The 18975-nt window shown below is 39.7% G+C and overlaps 2 protein-coding genes across 2 annotated transcripts in view; one reads left to right on the top strand and one right to left on the bottom strand.

Moving 5' to 3' along the window:
• LOC133539140 (uncharacterized) overlaps positions 1-18975 on the bottom strand; it is a 377041-nt gene that overhangs the window by 351840 nt on the left and 6226 nt on the right. The gene's annotated exons all lie outside the window — the stretch shown is intronic.
• lrba (LPS-responsive vesicle trafficking, beach and anchor containing) overlaps positions 8464-18975 on the top strand; it is a 971728-nt gene continuing 961216 nt past the window's right edge. Inside the window, exon 1 of the mRNA XM_061881243.1 lies at positions 8464-9287. Within this exon, the coding sequence (XP_061737227.1) occupies positions 9129-9287 (159 nt within the window). The 5' untranslated portion in view covers positions 8464-9128. The remainder of the gene's footprint in view (positions 9288-18975) is intronic.

The raw sequence follows: 18975 nt of genomic DNA, 5'->3' as shown, positions 1-18975 counted from the left end.
GCTGCAGAAGAAGTGACAACAAGCAGCAAGAGTGAGCAGCCATCGTTATTTTCCCCCTCTCGCTTGCACTTTTAACATGGAGGATTACATATCTAAAATAAAACTGTTTTCTAAACTGGACTTTCAATCCAAGCAGGAGGTAATAAAGGAAGATCTCCATCGAGACGGAGAGACTTTTAAAACTGAAGAAAGATAAGGAAGACTTCTATAAACAAGTTATCGATGCTTTTGATCAGAAGGAGCTGCACATGGACTTCATTTATAAGTAAAGGTAAGACCATAATAACGTTTTTTTTTTTATTAAATGTGCTTTTCATGATGGTATCCTTACATCACACTCAAATCTATAAGCGCATGCCTAAATTTACCGCATGCCTTTTGGTAAGCGCCGAGTGAGAAGAGGTTTTAAAAAAATTAGCGCATGCTTGCCTTTACCGCACGCCTTTGGTAAACGCCGGAGTGAATTAACTATCGCCCCGGCGGCAATTCTAGGAAACACGGTAACCAAAATAATCTCTTAGATTGCCACACAACAAGTTCCATGTCAGGTTTTTAATTAAAAAAAAACAAACGGCCACAGGCTGCAGAGATGACTTCATTTACAAGTAAAGGTAAGACCATAATAATGTTTTTTTTTTATTAAATGTGCTTTTCATGGTGGTATCCTTACATCACACTCAAATTTATAAGCGCAGGCCTAAATTCAGGCCTTTGAAAAAGTTAGCATACTAACATTAGCATGCTATCAGGTTGCTTTCCTCAAGTAACAAAATATTTGATGCTGAGGTGTATATCTAACAACAAAATTAGCATGCTAATAATAAGGTATATACCTGTTAAATGAGCTTGGAAACCTAATGTTAGCATGCTAAAATGCTAAGTGACATGCGTCAAGTGTTTAAATATATTCATCGGAGGTCTATAACTGAAAAATGTGTTTTTCAACGTTAGCATGCATCAAGTACCAAAATATGACTGTATACCTACAAAACTTGCTTAAAAAAGTTAACATACTAACATTAGCATGCTAACAGGTAGCGTTTCTCAAGTAACAAAATATTTAATGATGAGGTGAATACCTAGCAACAAAATTAACATGCTAATGTTAGAATGCTATGATATGACACCGAAGTGTATACCTGCTAAATGAGCTTGGAAACCTAATGTTAGCATGCTAAAATGCTAAGTGACTTGTGTCAAGTCAATCAATCAATCAATCAATGTTTATTTATATAGCCCCAAATCACAAATGTCTCAAAGGACTGCACAAATCATTACGACTACAACATCCTCGGAAGAACCCACAAAAGGGCAAGGAAAACTCACACCCAGTGGGCAGGGAGAATTCACATCCAGTGGGACGCCAGTGACAATGCTGACTATGAGAAACCTTGGAGAGGACCTCAGATGTGGGCAACCCCCCCCCCCCCCCCCCCTCTAGGAGACCGAAAGCAATGGATGTCGAGCGGGTCTAACATGATACTGTGAAAGTTCAATCCATAGTGGCTCCAACACAGCCGCGAGAGTTCAGTTCAAGCGGATCCAAGACCGCAGCGAGAGTCCCGTCCACAGGAAACCATCTCAAGCGGATCAGCAGCGTAGAGATGTCCCCAACCGATACACAGGCGAGCGGTCCATCCTGGGTCCCGACGAGCGGTCCATCCTGGGTCTCGACTTTGGACAGCCAGTACTTCATCCATGGTCAGTGTTTAAATATATTCATCGGAGGTCTATAACTGAAAAATGTGTTTTTCAACGTTAGCATGCATCAAGTACCAAAATCTGACTGATGTGTATACCTACAAAATTTGCTTTAAAAAAGTTAGCATACTTACATTAGCATGCTAACAGGTAGCCTTCCTTACATCACACTCAAATTTATAAGCGCAGGCCTAAATTTACCGCATGCCTTTGGTAAACGCCGGAGTGAATTAATTATCGCCCCGGCGGCAATTCAAGGAAACACGGTAACCAAAATAATCTCTTAGATTGCCACACAACAAGTTCCATGTCAGGTTTTTAATTAAAAAAAACAAAACAGCCACAGGCTGCAGAGATGACTTCATTTACAAGTAAAGGTAAGACCATAATAATGTTTTTTTTTATTAAATGTGCTTTTCATGGTGGTATCCTTACATCACACTCAAATTTATAAGCGCAGGCCTAAATTTACCGCATTCCTTTGGTAAGTGCCGGAGTGGGAAGAGGTTTTAAATGAATTAGCGCCCCGCCGGCAATTCAAGGAAACACGGTAACCAAAATATAATGGCTGATCTCTGATCTCTTAGATTGCCACACAACAAGTTCCATGTCAGGTTTTTAATAAAAAAAAAAAAAAAACGGCCACAGGCTGCAGAGATGACTTAAAAACACCCCCTGTGTCTCAAAGCTTCCATGACTCCCTGGCCTGGCTGCTCCCTGGGGGCCAAGTTACACTTTCCTGGCAACAGCTGCTTTGGTGTCATCAACACTCACACTTTCCCCGCAAAAAGACCAAACACACAGGTTTTTAACAACAAGCTGCAAGGATAGAATGCACCAAAAAAGACATGCATCCGCACGTCACGTCCACATTTTGTCACGGCCTTGTGATCTTTAAAGGCAAGCAAAGGGGAGCCGTCAGTCGGCCTTAATGTTTGCTTTCCGCCACGTCGTACAGCTGGACTGAAGAAGATAAATATTACAAATCAAAACAGAAAGGTTGACGAGTGAACACACGTCAACCTTTATTTTGTCTTGTTGAGTGGAGATGTCTTTTTTTTTCGTGATTATTTTTGGCACGCAGGTCTACCTAAAAGAAGAAACCGGACATTTCAATGATCTTTTCGTTCACTGTATTAAATGTTCAGCTTATATCTGTTGAGTGTACATCACTACTTTTCACCAGGGGTTACGCTCCAGACCCTGATTGAATAGTACCAGTACCATATACCCATTTTTTTTCTTCCAAAAACTGGAAAATGCCTAACAGTTAGCACGCTGGCCAGCATCACAAGCAAATATGAGCAAAAGGAGCTGAAAAAAAGCTAACTTGCTAACAGTACTCTGCTAACATGCTTACAGTTACCATTATGAAATACCAAAATACAAACCTTGTTTCCATATGAGTTGGGAAATTGTGTTAGATGTAAATATAAACGGAATACAATGATTTGCAAATCCTTTTCAACCCATATTCAGTTGAATATGCTACAAAGACAACATATTTGATGTTCAAACTCATAAACTTTATTTTTTTTTGGCAAATAATAATTAACTTAGAATTTCATGGCTGCAACACGTGCCAAAGTAGTTGGGAAAGGGCATGTTCACCACTGTGTTACATCACCTTTTCTTTTAACAACACTCAATAAATGTTTGGGAACTTAGGAAACTCATTGTGGAAGCTTTGAAAGTGGAATTCTTTACCATTCTTGTTTTATGTAGAGCTTCAGTCCTTCAACAGTCCGGGGTCTCCGCTGTCCTATTTTACGCTTCATAATGCTCCACACATTTCGCATGGGAGACAGGGTCTGGACTGCAGGCGGGCCAGGAAAGTACCCACACTCTTTTTTTCCGAAGCCACGCTGTTGTAACACGTGCTGAATGTGGCTTTGCATTGTCTTGCTGAAATAAGCAGGGGCGTCCTTAAAAAAGACGGCGCTTAGATGGCAGCATATGTTGTTCCAAAACTGGTACCTTTCAGCATTAATGGTGCCTTCACAGATGTGTAAGTTACCCATGCCTTGGGCACTAATGCACCCCCATACCATCACAGATGCTGGCTTTTGAACTTTGCGTCGATAACAGTCTGGATGGTTCGCTTCCCGTTTGGTCCGGATGACACCACGTCGAATATTTCCAAAGACAATTTGAAATGTGGCCTCGTCAGACCACAGAACACTTTTCCACTTTGCATCAGTCCGTCTTAGATGATCTCGGGCCCAGAGAAGCCGGCGACGTTTCTGGATGTTGTTGATAAATGGCTTTCGCTTTGCATAGTAGAGCTTTAACTTGCACTTACAGATGTAGCGACCAACTGTATTTAGTGGTTTTCTGAAGTGTTCCTGAGCCCATGTGGCGATATCCTTTAGAGATTGATGTCGGTTTATGATACAGTGCTGTCTGAGGGATGGAAGGTCACGGTCATTCAATGTTGGTTTCCGGCCATGCCGCTTACGTGAAGTGATTTCTCCAGATTTTCTGAACCTTTTGATGACATTATGGACCGTAGATGTTGAAATCCCTAAATTTCTTGCAATTGCACTTTGAGAAAGGTTGTTCTTAAACTGTTTGACTATTTGCTCACGCAGTTGTGGACAAAGGGGTGTACCTCGCCCCATCCTTTCTTGTGAAAGACTGAGCATTTTTTGGGAAGCTGTTTTTATACCCAATCATGGCACCCACCTGTTTCCAATTAGCCTGCACACATGTGGGATGTTCCAAATAAGTGTTTGATGAGCATTCCTGAACTTTATCAGTATTTATTTCCACCTTTCACAACTTCTATGTCACGTGTTACTGGCATGAAATTCTAAAGTTAATGATTATTTGTAATGTGACACTGATGTGTATATGAGCTTGGAAATCTAATGTTAGCATGCTAAAATGCTAACATGCAGCAAGTGTTAAAACATATTCATCTGAGGTCTATACCTGAACGATGTGTTTTTCAACCCTGGCATGCATCAAGTACTAAAATACGACTGATGTATACACCTACAAAACTTGCTTTGAAAAAGTTAGCATACTAACACTAGCATGCTAACAGGTTGCTTTCCTCAAGTAACAAAATATTTGATGCTGAGGTGTATATCTAACAACAAAATTAGCATGCTAATAATAAGGTGAATACCTGCTAAATGAGCTTGGAAACCTAATGTTAGCATGCTAAAATGCTAAGTGACATGCGTCAAGTGTTTAAATATATTCATCGGAGGTCTATAACTGAAAAATGTGTTTTTCAACGTTAGCATGCATCAAGTACCAAAATATGACTGTATACCTACAAAATTAGCTTCAAAAAGTTAACATACTAACATTAGCATTCTAACAGGTAGCATTTCTCAAGTAACAAAATATTTGATGATGAGGTGAATACCTAGCAACAAAATTAACATGCTAATGTTAGAATGCTAATAATATGACACCGAAGTGTATACCTGCTAAATGAGCTTGGAAACCTAATGTTAGCATGCTAAAATGCTAACATGCGTCAAGTGTTAAAACATATTGATCTGAGGTCTATACCTGAACGATGTGTTTTTCAACGTTAGCATGCATCAAGTACCAAAATATGACTGATGTATACACCTACAAAACTTGTATTGTACTTACAAGACATGCAGTTTGGTCAAAGCATCTTTCCGCTGAAAAAGTTGGGTGAACAATTGAATGGAAATGTCCACAAGCAGGTGTGGCGTTCAATGGCCATGTGACTTTGCATCATGTAAATGGAGTGACACAAAGGTCAGCACAGAAAGAAAACAAAAGGAAATGTGTGCGAGGTCAGGAGTATTTGCTCCTGAGCTGGTGGTGATGCCAACTGAGTCAACACGCTCTTGTTTGCCCACATTCTCATTACTGATCCATGCATGTAAACATCTGCTCTTTACCCTAGTTTACCTCTGCTTTTCAACTCATCTTCTATTCTTCACTATTAGCATTATTATTATTATTAGCATTATGATCACTGCTACTATTAGATGACATTGTGCTTTCTGGATTGCTAAACTATACCCCGACCACTGCAATTTGTCAAAAGTGCTCATAGTGAGATATAAATAGATGTATCGGTAAAGGATAGAAATAGATAACATTGTTAATAGTGGGATATAAATATGTGTTTTGGTAAAAGATAAGCATAGATAAAAGTGCTAATAGTGAGATATAAATATGTGTATCGGTAAAAGATAGAAATAGATAACATTGTTAATAGTGAGATATAAATATGTGTTTTGGTAAAAGATAAACATAGATAAAAGTGCTCCTAGTGAAATAGAAATATGTGTATCGTAAAGGATAAAAATAGATAAAAGTGCCCATAGTGAGATATAAATATGTGTATCGGTAAAGGATAAAAATAGATAAAAGTGCCCATAGTGAGATATAAATATGTGTATCGGTAAAGGATAAAAATAGATAAAAGTGCTCATAGTGAGACATAAATATGTGTATCGGTAAAAGATAGAAATAGATAACATTGTTAATAGTGAGATATAAATATGTGTATCGGTAAAGGATAGAAATAGATAACATTGTTAATAGTGGGATATAAATATGTGTTTTGGTAAAAGATAAACATAGATAAAAGTGCTCCTAGTGAAATAGAAATATGTGTATCGTAAAGGATAAAAATAGATAAAAGTGCCCATTGTGAGATATAAATATGTGTATTGGTAAAAGATAAAAATATCAATTTTTATGACTATTAGTATTTTTATTATTTATATTTGTAGTACATAGATACATACATATATATATATATATATATATATATATATATATATATATATATATATATATATATATTCATATATATATTAGGGATGCACCGATTAATCGGTAACCGAATATATTCGGCCGAATATGGCAAAAAAAGCCACATTCGGCCTTCGGTGGAATGAGTTAAGAACAAGTCCGAATAGTGGCGTGTGACGCAATTTTTGGACGCGGTGACGCAATCAACCAACGTGCAGTGACGTTGGGATATGTTGTGTACCTGTATAAGTGTATGAGGTTACATGCACACACTTATTGAGATTTAGTGGGGCCTCTGTTTACATTATTAGCCTGTTGTGTAGGCTACCTGTATAAGTGTATGAGGTTACAAGCACACACTTATTGAGATTTAGTGGGTCCTCTGTTTACATTATTAGCCTGTTGTGTAGGCTACCTGTATAAGTGTATGAGGTTACAAGCACACACTTATTGAGATTTAGTGGGGCCTCTGTTTACATTATTAGCCTGTTGTGTAGGCTACCTGTATAAGTGTATGAGGTTACAAGCACACACTTAATTGAGATTTACTTGAGCCTTCTGTTTACATTATTAGCCTGTTGTGTAGGCTACCTGTATAAGTGTATGAGGTTACAAGCACACACTTAATTGAGATTTACTTGAGCCTTCTGTTTACATTATTAGCATATCTACTGTGGCTAAGCAGACTTTTGCTAAAAGGACAATAATTCATTTGTTGTGGGTTTATCCACTTTAATGCACTTTATTTTTTTTTTTTGGAATGAATGTTTTGTTTGAAGGCCTAATATAAATGAAAAACTTTGCGCTTTTTTTTGAAAAGCAGAGGCTACTGGAAAATTTAAAAAATGTCAATATTCAATAATAAATCACTTTATTTGAAAAACATGTCTAAATATTTATTCTGGGCTATTTATGCAATATAAAAACTGCATTCATTATTCGGTATTCGGCCAAGCGTTTAAGTTTAATTCGGCTTCGGCCACAAAATTTTCATTTCGGTGCATCCCTAATATATATATGTCACACAAAATATTGCATTAATCACATTTAATCATTTTCTATCGATTCTAACAAAGAAATTGCACATTTGACATAGTATGGGGTCTTTTTTTAATACGATATAAAGTTCCAAGTTAATTGAAACAATGCTGTTTCTCCTAATTGTAATTATTCATATTAAATCTAAAATTCAAAAAGTCTGATAATCTGATTTGAATGTACCTTTTGACAGCATTACTAATAACATCTTGATAAAGAATTCAATAAATGTTTACAAGGGGGCCAATAAATTAACGAGCTGCGGTCTGAAATTGGCCCCCGGGCGGCACCCCTAGAATATAATATGATTCATACAAATAATAATAATATAATGTATATAGACTGTATGTAAATGTATATATGTATCTATGCAAGTATATGTATGTATATATGCAAGTATGTGTGTATATATATGTAAGCATTTGTGTATATATATATATATATATATATATATACACAAAATACTTGACTTGGTGAATCTAGCGGTAAATGTAGAATAGAATAGAAGGTACTTTATTGATCCCTGGGGGAAATTCAGCACCACAGTTTGCTCACAATAAACAATGATAATAATAAATAATATATACAATATATTATATATAATATAAATAGATAGATAATACTTTATTTATTCCTTCAGGAAAATTCACATTTTCAACAACATTTCATTCAAGATCAGACAAACATTACAGGATCACTGACGGGTCTGCCAACTTCCGGCGCCCCTTACAAAAATGGTGAGATACAGGTAAATAAGGGGGGAATGGGAGGAAAAAAATTAAAGATTAAAACAAAATAATATATGAATAATATACATTTATTCTGCATTATACCATGTGTATCATTTAACATTTATGTAATACAACATTTTCAAGTGAAATGTGCGTCTCTTCCAAAGCTCCACCTGAGCGACACACCTGCCGGCTGCCTCTGAAAGGCAACCAGCCCGGGCTTCCCAGTGCGCATGCGCAGCCCCGACTTACTCAGAGGCTGCAACTGTCATGGCGGTGACGGTCTGAAAGCTCCATACCTACATCCACCTAACCCGGGGAGCAGCGAGCAGGAAGCGACGGCGACACAGCACACCGAACGCCGTCTCTCGGCCGAGCGGGAGTGAGTAGAAGCAACACCGAGCGGAGCCCTTGTGTTCTTTAAAAAAACAACAAACGGTCGGTTAGTGAGTTTGTCGCTCCTACCTGTCAAGTGTCGGACAATAGCAACTAAAGTGGCCGTCTTTCAAGCCTCGTCACCGGCGACAGGGGACCGTCTTTCTTCCATCCCTCACCGTCTCTTTGGACTGCGTGTGTCCGACTGTGTGCCATCAAGTTGGGGACTGGAGAAGTAGTTCTTCCACGGCGGAAGAACACTAGTAGTACTTTTCCTGTTGGACGCACTTTTTAATTATCTTGAATTGTTGGGGACTCAAGAAGTAGTTCTTCCACGGCGGAAGAACACTAGTAGTACTTTTCCTGTTGGACGCACTTTTTATTTGTCTTGAATGGGGGAGGACATATTTGTTTTAAGTGCGTGTCGACTGGGGAATTAAAGAAGAAATAGTACTCCAACTTCCGAGGTGAACAGGTGCCTTTTTTTTTTTTTTTTTTTTTTACCTGTGGGCGCCACCTGAGGCCATGGCGAGCGAGGATCAGTCCTCCGCCACGCCGGGCAACGTGGCTCTCAACCCCGCCGTGCCCATTCGGGGCATCCGCATGAAATTTGCCGTGCTGACCGGTCTGATGGAAGTCGGGGAAGTGTCCAACCGGGACGTCGTGGAGACCGTCTTCAACCTGGTAAGCTGATTTATTGGATTAAGCTTCCGGCCCCGTTTACACTTAACCGGCTAAGGTTATCCGTGTCCACACACATACAATGGCACTGTTTAAAACCCCTCCCCCTTTCCTTCCCGCCGGCGCAACCCGACCTAATACGCATGCGCGGAAAATGCGCACGTTATAGTTATCCCCACTGTTGCTTTGTGTGCAAGTTCTTAATTAAAGACCTACTGAAATGAGATTTTCTTATTTAAACGGGATAGCAGGTCTATTCTGTATGTCATACTTGATCATTTCGCGATATTGCCATATTTTTGCTGAAATTATTTAGTAGAGAACATCGACGATAAAGTTCACAATTTATGTTCGCTAATATAAAAGCCTTGCCTGTACCGGAAGTCGCAGACGATGACGTCACTGGTGTGAGGGCTCCTTACGTCCTCACATAGTTTATAATGGGAGCCTCCAGCGGCAAGAGCTATTCACACCGAGAAAACGACAATTTCCCCATTTAATTTGAGCGAGCATAAAAGATTTGTGGATGATGATATTGATAGCGAAGGACTAGAAAAAAAAAGGCGATTGCATTGGGACGGATTCAGATGTTTTTAGACACATTTACTAGGATAATTCTGGGAAATCCCTTATCTTTCTATTGCAGGGGTCGGGAACCTTTTTGGCTGAGAGAGCCATACAAGCCAAATATTTAAAAAAGTATTTCTGCGAGAGCCATATAATATTTTTTAAAGACTGAATACAACTAAATGCGTGCATTTTTAAGTAACACCAACATTTTTATTATGTGGGTTCTTCCGAGGATGTCGTAGTCTTAATGGTTTGTACAGTCCTTTGAGACATTTGTGATTTAGGGCTATATAAATAAACATTGATTGATTGATTGATTGATTGATGATTGATTTTTAGAGTGTAGTAAGTCTCTTATTGTTATTCTGAAGCTAACCAAAAATAAATAAAATACTTCTTACCATTAATGCGACTTTTTGAACAGGTGCGGTAGAAACGCGATTGATGGATTAAAATGCATGACAATGTTTTATATTTTGAACGTTATTTTTGACACTGTAATTACCAGCGGAATTATTCATTACTTACCGTGTTAAGCAATGTCAGCTAAGATTTATCTGAGAGCCAGGTGCAGTCATCAAAAGAGCCACATCTGGCTTTAGAGCCATAGGTTCCCTACGCCTGTTCTATTGTGTTGCTAGTGTTTTAGTGAGTTAAATAGTACCTGATAGTTGGAGGGTGTGTCCTCGGATGTCTTGACGCAAGTCTCTGAGGGAAGTCGACAGCAGCTGCATGGACGGCGCAAGCTTAGCTGATCTCCGGTAAGAGGCGACTTTTTACCACAATTTTCTCACCGAAACCTGCCGGCTGACAAGTTGTCGGGAACCATGTTCGCTTGACCGCTCTGATCCATAGTAAAGCTTCACCTGCGGGAATTTTAAAGGGGAACATTATCACAATTTCAAAAGGGTTAAAAACAATAAAAATCAGTTCCCAGTGGGTTGTTGTGTTTTTTGAAGTTTTTAAATTTTTTTTACTGGTCTCGGAATATCCCTAAATAAAGCTTTAAAGTGCCTTATTTTCGATCTCTGCGAAGACACTGGCCATTTCCCTGTGACGTCACACAGTGCTGCCAATGTAAACAAACAATGGGAATACCACAGCAAGATATAGTGTCATTAGCTCGGATTCAAACTCGGATTTCAGCGACTTAAGCGGTTCAACAGATTCCGCATGTATTGAAACAGATGGTTGGAGTATGAAAATATTGAAGAAGAAACTGAAGCTATTGAGCGAATAGCTATTGACGCTATTCATAGCCATAGCATGGCCGAATAGCTGCGTTAGCATCGCCGGTAAAATGTGCGGACAAAACGATCAGGACTTTCGCATCTTTTGACACTGGAGCAACTTAAATCCGTCTATTGGCAAGTGTTTTTTTCACATTAAATGTGGGTGGAAGGAAACTTAATATAGTTGCAAATGCATCAACGGGGGTCTGGCGGCAGACACTTTGGCATCTTGGGGCCAGTGGTGCAACTTGAATCCCTCCCTGTTAGTGTTGTTACACCCTCCGACAACACACCCACCAGGCATGATGTCTCCAAGGTTCTAAAAAATAGTCAAAAAAACGGAAAATAACAGAGCTGAGACCCGGTGTTTGTAATGTGTTGAAAATGAAAAGGGCGGGTGTGTTACCTCGGCGACGTCTCATTCTGACATCATCGCTTCCAGCGCGATAAACAGAAAGGCGTTTAATTCGCCAAAATTTACCTATTCAGAGTTCGGAAATCGGTTAAAAAAATATATGGTCTTTTTTCTGCACCATCAAGGTATATATTGACGCTTACATAGGTCTGCTGATAATGTTCCCCTTTAAACAAGGAAACACAGTGTGTTTGTGTGGCTAAAGGCTAAAGCTTCCCAACTCCATCTTTCTACTTTGACTTCTCCATTATTAATTGAACAAATTGCAAAATATTCAGCAACATACATGTCCAGAAGACTGTTTAATTGCGCCATGAAAACAGACAACTTTTAGCCGCAAATGGTGCTGCGCTAATATGTCCCCTGCAACCCGGGACGTCACGCGCACGCGTCATCATTCCGCGACTTTTTTAACAAGAAACTCCGTGGGAAATTTAAAATTGCAATTTAGTAAACTAAACCGGCCGTATCGGCATGTGTTGCAATGTTAATATTTCATCATTGATTTATAAACTATCAGACTGCGTGGTCGGTAGGAGTGGCTTTCAGTAGGCCTTTAAGCTTCCGGCCCCGTTTACACTTAACCGGCTAAGGTTATCCAGGCTAAATCCCACCTAACCTTATCCGTGTCCACACACATACAATGCCACTGTTTAATCCCCCCTCACCCTTTCCTTCCCCCCGGCGCAACGCGACTTAATACGCATGCGCGGATAATGCGCACGTTGTAGTCACCTCCACTTAGGGCTGAGCGATATTGGCTTTTATTAATATCGCGCTATTTTTATGCCATATTGCGATATACGATATATATTACGATATTTTGCTTTGGCCTTGAATGAACATTTGATGCATGTAATCACAGCAGTATGATGATTCTACGTGTCTACATTCAAACATTCTTCTTCATACTGCATTCATATATGCTACTTTTAAACTTCCATGCAGAGAGGGAAATCACAACTAAGTCAATTGACCAAAACTGTATTTATTAAATACTCTTCATTCTCTCACGGGTGACTTTTTAAATGAAAGAACAAAATAATAGTGTTGCTACCTTTTTTGTAGTAACACTTCTGCTGCATACTTTGCATATTGCTGTTGTCTGCTGAATATCTTCCCACTTGAAGCCAAACCACCGCCAGATGATGGATCCCCTGCTCTTTATTTTGGGCATTTATTGTTCTTCCTCCATTTGTGATCACTTTCGCACCTTCTCTCTCTTGTGTTGTCACAAGCTCCGCTCCGCTCGACCTGCCTCAGCTAACGTTAGCCATGCTGCTACCTCTCTGCTCGGCGAGAGCGTGTGACGCTACATGCGTGACAGTATGTGACGTATGTAAGAAGGCGGGCTTGTTTTCCACCTCTGTGATAAGGACAGACGAGAAGGAGTGACAAACGCCAGTAAAGTAATGCCCGCAGCTAAAAGCAACTGTGTGAGAACATATAATCGAATATTACGATATAGTCATTTTCTATATCGCACAGAGACAAACCTGCGATATATCGTTTATATCGATATATCGCCCAGCCCTACCTCCACTGTTGCTTTATAGATAGATATTTCAGTGTTTCCCACAGGTCAGGCATCTATTTGTGGTGGTGTGGTCCGGCGGCGGCGGGGGGGGGATGAGAGGTGACAGTGGCGGCAGCGATGACCAAGAAGAACACGGAGTTGGAATATAATTACAACACTTTATGTACAAAATTGCAGTGGGGCAAAAAAGTATTTAGTCATCCACCGATTGTGCAAGTTCTCCCACTTAAAATGATGACAGAGGTCTGTAATGTTCTCATAGGTACACTTCAACTGTGAGAGACAGAATGTGAAAAGAAAATCCAGGAATTTACATCGTAGGAATTTTAAAGAATTTATTTGTAAATGATGGTGGAAAATAAGTATTTGGTCAACCATTCAAAGCTCTCACTGATGGAAGGAGGTTTTGGCTCAAAATCTCACGATACATGGCCCCATTCATTCTTTCCTTAACACGGATCAATCGTCCTGTCCCCTTAGCAGAAAAACAGCCCCAAAGCATGATGTTTCCACCCCCATGCTTCCCAGTAGGTGTGGTGTTCCTGGGATGCAACTCAGTATTCTTCTTCCTCCAAACACGACGAGTTGAGTTTATACCAAAAAGTTCTATTTTGGTTTCATCTGACCACATGACATTCTCCCAATCCTCTGCTGTATCATCCATGTATCCATTTTGGTATAAACTCAACTCGTCGGGTTTGGAGGAAGAAGAATACTGAGTTGCATCCCAAGAACACCACACCTACTTTGAAGCATGGGGGTGGAAACATCATGCTTTGGGGCTGTTCTGCTAAGGGGACAGGACGATTGATCCGTGTTAAGGAAAGAATGATTAGTCGACGAGTCGTATTATAGAACGTAAACCATTGAAATGGCTCTAACTTTTCCATTAACTTAAAAATGTCCAACCGGGACATCATGGAGACCGTCTTCAACCTGGTAAGCTGATTTATTAGATTAGCTCAGAATAGGCCCCAAGTAGCAGGACCTGTCAAACTGGGATCACTGGGACATGCCAACATCAACAATGTCTGATATCAAGCAGCGATTAAAGCATCTGGACCGTAATAAACCACTCATTTCACCCACTTTTAGCTGGCTAACTTACAAGCTATTGCTGCTTCTTGACATTTACACAGGGGGCGCAATGGTAGGCAAAGTTGTGGTGTGACTTTACACCTTGTGAAGGGCGCTAGCAAGCTAATTTTTTTGTTTTAAAATAGTTAAAATAGTTTTTAATCATATTTGTTTTTGTATTGTTTTTATTGGTTTTATTTTTATTAATTTTTTGTTTTGTTCAGTCATTGGTGGAGCATAATATTGTTTTTAACAAGGCTGTGCAGCACTTTGGAAACGTTATTGTTGTTTAAATGTGCTATATAAATAAAGTGGATTGGATTGGATTGGATTGTTTTTAACTTTGAGACACTAGTGAGCTAATTTTGTAGGCTATTGTTGTTTTTTTAACTTTCCAGAATAGGCAATAGTAAGCTTTTTTCTGATGAGTGCTTTGCATTCTTCCAAGTTTCCCACAATGCATTGCAAGTGGCCATATTGTCAGGCTTTGTTTGTAAACACGCTAATTGTTGCTGGTCATTCATCCAGTGATACAGGGCTGCAACTAGCGACTATTTTCATAGTCGACGACTATCTTAATGATTAGTCGACTAGTTGTATAACATAACGTCCACCTATGTAACGGCTGTCATTTTTCCATTGACTTTTAAATGCAACACAAGTTATTTTAGGCATGTGCTTAACAAAGATGAGTAATTCATAAATATTTATACTGTAACTGTGCTGCTCATTAACCTGTGACAAACATTTTAAATGACATCAAATGTTGTCCATTTAAAAGTAAGGAAAAGCAAAGTGCTTAAGAAAACAATTGAGCTTTTTCATGTATAAAAAAAACTGTAAAAAAAATAGAAGTAGCATTAAAAACAGACAACAAAACGCAAACACACACTAACTTCCTTATAATTATTAAACCATTTTTCCAATGTTGTGGTTAAAAAGCACCACAATCTTAGATGGACTGTGGATAAACTTTAGTCAGTTTTAGCACTCTGATAGACCCAAAGTATAAAATTGTATCATTGATTAATTCTTATCATGTTAGCTATCTAATAGATTGTATTTTTAATCTTATGATACGTCCGCAATGGTGCCTAATGTTTGTTTGTGAGCGTTCGTTATTGTGCCTTTTTTTTTATTGCATTGCAAATTGACGCTGCTTTAAGAAGTATTTGAGTTGATGTAGACCAGTTTATCTGGCTGACTTTGGCTAACTAAAGGTATTTTTCGCACATTTTTGTCTCACACGTGTTAGCTTGCTACCAAGGTACAAGCTAACACTCTTACCAAGGTTGAGTCCACATCCTCACTCCAGAGGATCGATATCATGCCTTCACCTTAATGCTGGCGTGTCACAGATGCACTGCCATAAAAAGCAAGGTCTGCTTTGCAAAATGAGCAACGTATTCATGTCTTTAACAAAAATAGAAGGAAATGTTCTCACACTTTAAAAGTTTTCAATATACCGTATTTCCTTGAATTGCTGCCGGGGCGCTAATTAATTTAAAACCTCTTCTCACTCCGGCGTTTACCAAAGGCATCCGGTAAATTTAGGCCTGCGTTTATAAATTTGAATGTGATGTAAGAATACCATCACGAAAAGCACATTTAATAAAAAAAATGTTATTATGGTCTTACCTTTACTTATAAATGAAGTCCATGCGCAGTTCCTTCTGATCAAAAGCATCGATAACTTGTTTATAGAAGTCGTCCTTATCTTTCTTCAGTTTTAAGAGTCTCTTTGTCTCGAAGGAGATCTTCCTTTATTATCTCCTGCTTCCATTGAAAGTCCAGTTTAGAAAACTGTTTTATTTTAGATATGTAATCCTCCAGGCTTCACGGTGGCAGAGGGGTTAGTGCGTCTGCCTCACAATACGAAGGTCCTGCAGTCCTGGGTTCAATTCCAGGCTGAGGATCTTTCTGTGTGGAGTTTGCATGTTCTCCCCGTGAATGCGTGGGTTCCCTCCGGGTACTCCGGCTTCCTCCCACCTCCAAAGACAAGCACCTGGGGATAGGTTGATTGGCAACACTAAAAATGGGCCCTAGTGTGTGAATGTTGTCTATCTGTGTTGGCCCTGCGATGAGGTGGCGACTTGTCCAGGGTGTACCCCGCCTTCCGCCCGATTGTAGCTGAGATAGGCGCCAGCGCCCCCCGCGACCCCGAAAGGGAATAAGCGGTAGAAAATGGATGGATGTAATCCTCCATGTTAAAAGTGCAAGCGAGAGGAAAAAATAAACGATGGCTGCTCACTCTTGCTGCTTGTTGTCACTTCTTCTGCAGCCGAGTTGTCACAAGAAGGATCACTAGCGCCCTCTACCACCAGGAGGCGGGAGTCATTTAATGACTCATATTTGACACACGCCGCTACGGTATATTAATAAAACATAGCTGCTTACTGTTCTTTTTAGCATATTCCATAGCTTGGACCTTAAATCCTACTGAATAGCTCTTAATCTTCTTTCCTTTATGCGATTTCAAATGATTGAAATCAGCCTCCTCCATTTTGAAAATGGTGACAGGTGAAGTGTCACTCGTGACGTTCGAGTTTGACCCGGCGGAAATTCCAGGCATATGCTAATTATTTGGCGAAACGAGTTTGACCCGGTGGAAATTCTAGACATACACTGATAAAAATAATATTTTGCAAAACGTGTTTGACCCGGCGTTAATCCTGAGCTGGCGGTAATGCTAAGCATGCGCTAATTTTTTTGCGAAACGAGTTTGACCCGGCAGTAATTCAAGGCAAGTGCATACCACAGTATATACCTGGCGGCAATCCAAAGAAATACGGTAGTCGACAATATAGTTGACAATATAGGTCTCATTGTTGCCCCCCGACAGTGATACACATAATGCCGATGATATATGCGATTGTCAACTGCTACAATCGAAGTGGGAAAGATAAAGTTAGCTAAAACTAGCTTTAATTGCATTCATTAACGTATTTCTGGACAGAGGAAAGCAACTGAAAAGAAGTGAACAGTGAAAACAACTTTGTGTTTCTTCGGATCATTTCATTTCAGGTGATTTAAGAAAATGTAAGTAGAAATGAATCTAATGTAAATGACAGGCCCACTTTGCATATATTTGATGTGCTTGGAAGAAGTTTGCTAGTAGTTGCATGATGAAAATGGCACTCACTTCTCTCATCCGGCTGGAGCCTCTACGTGAAAGAAAAGTGAAGCGACACGAGAACTGCATTCTCCCAATCCTGCCTTACAGTCACAGTGTGCTGAGATGCCCTTAGATTGGGTATCCGTGATTATCCGGGTTGTCAAACTTGGGTCGGTTCATTTTTGCGAGCGCATGACTCCAGCCTTGACAACGCCATGTCCGCTGGGTTTATACATATAAGCGCAAATGTCACGAACCCATCCAAAAATAAAACGGTCATAGCTGTCTAGGCTCCTATAATTTTGAAAATCCTTCAAGGTGTAAAATGGACTGGGTTAAAAAGATTAAGTGGATCACAGACTTCAAGTCCGTGTATGAAAGATCTGCAAAGATGTCGTGATCTCTGCTCCACTCAGACTTGTCAATCTGGTAAGGATCCTCACATTCGATTGCAGCTTCTTTTTTCCCTTATAATGACGAAGAGACTTCTTGTCTGTTTCACAGCAATTCTTTTATCGTATCCAAGCTGGTGCAATGTTATTTTTCACTGAATACAAACCCCGTTTCCATATGAGTTGGGAAATTGTGTTAGATGTAAATATAAACGGAATACAATGATTTGCAAATCCATTTCAACCCATATCCAATTGAATGCACTACAAAGACAACATATTTCATGTTCAAACTTATAAACTTTTTTTTTTTTTTGCAAATAATAATTAACTTACAATTTCATGGCTGCAACACATGCCAAAGTAGTTGGGAAAGGGTATGTTCACCACTGTGTTACATCACATTTTCATTTAACAACACTCAATAAACGTTTGGGAACTGAGTAAACTAATTGTAGAAGCTTTGTAAGTGGAATTCTTTACCATTCTTGTTTTATGTACAGCTTAAGTTGTTCAACAGTCCAGGGTCTTGTTGTCGTATTTTACGCTTCATAATGCACCACACATTATCGATGGGAGACACGTCTGGACTGCAGGCGGGCCAGGAAAGTACGCGCTCTCTTTTACTACGAAGCCATGCTGTTGTGACACGTGGCTTGGCATTGTTTTGCTGAAATAAGCAGGGGCGTCCATGATAACGTTGCTTGGATGACAACATGTTTCTCCAAAACCTGTATGTACCATTCAGCATTAATGGTGCCTTCACAGATGTGTAAGTTACCCATGCATTGGGCACTAATGCACCCCCATACCATCACAGATGCTGGCTTTTCAACTTTGCATCTGTAACAATCCGGATGGTTATTTTCCTCTTTGTTCCAAAGGACACCACGTCCACAGTTTCCAAATATAATTTGAAATGTGGACTCGTCAGACCACAGAACACTTTTCCACTTTGCATCAGTCCATCTTAGATGAGCTCGGGCCCGGGTAAGCCGGCGGCGTTCCTGGGTGTTGTTGATAAATGGCTTTCGCTTTGCATAGTGGAGTTTTAACTTGCACTTACAGACAACGGTCCGTAATATCATCGCTTACGTGCAGTGATTTCTCCAGATTCTCTGAACCTTTTGATAATTTTACGGACCATAGATGGTAAAATCTCTAAATTCCTTGCAATAGCTTGTTGAGAAATGTTGTTCTAAAACTGTTTGACAATTTGCTTACAAAGTGGTGACCCCCGCCCCATCCGTGTTTGTGAATTACTTAACATTTCATGGAAGCTGTTTTTATAGCCAATCATGGCACCCACCTGTTCCCAATTAGCCTGCACACCTGTGGGATGTTCCAAATAAG

Source organism: Nerophis ophidion, linkage group LG20 (assembly GCF_033978795.1).
Source record: "Nerophis ophidion isolate RoL-2023_Sa linkage group LG20, RoL_Noph_v1.0, whole genome shotgun sequence".
Lineage (NCBI taxonomy): Eukaryota > Metazoa > Chordata > Actinopteri > Syngnathiformes > Syngnathidae > Nerophis > Nerophis ophidion.
This window is presented reverse-complemented; position numbering and strand designations above follow the sequence as displayed.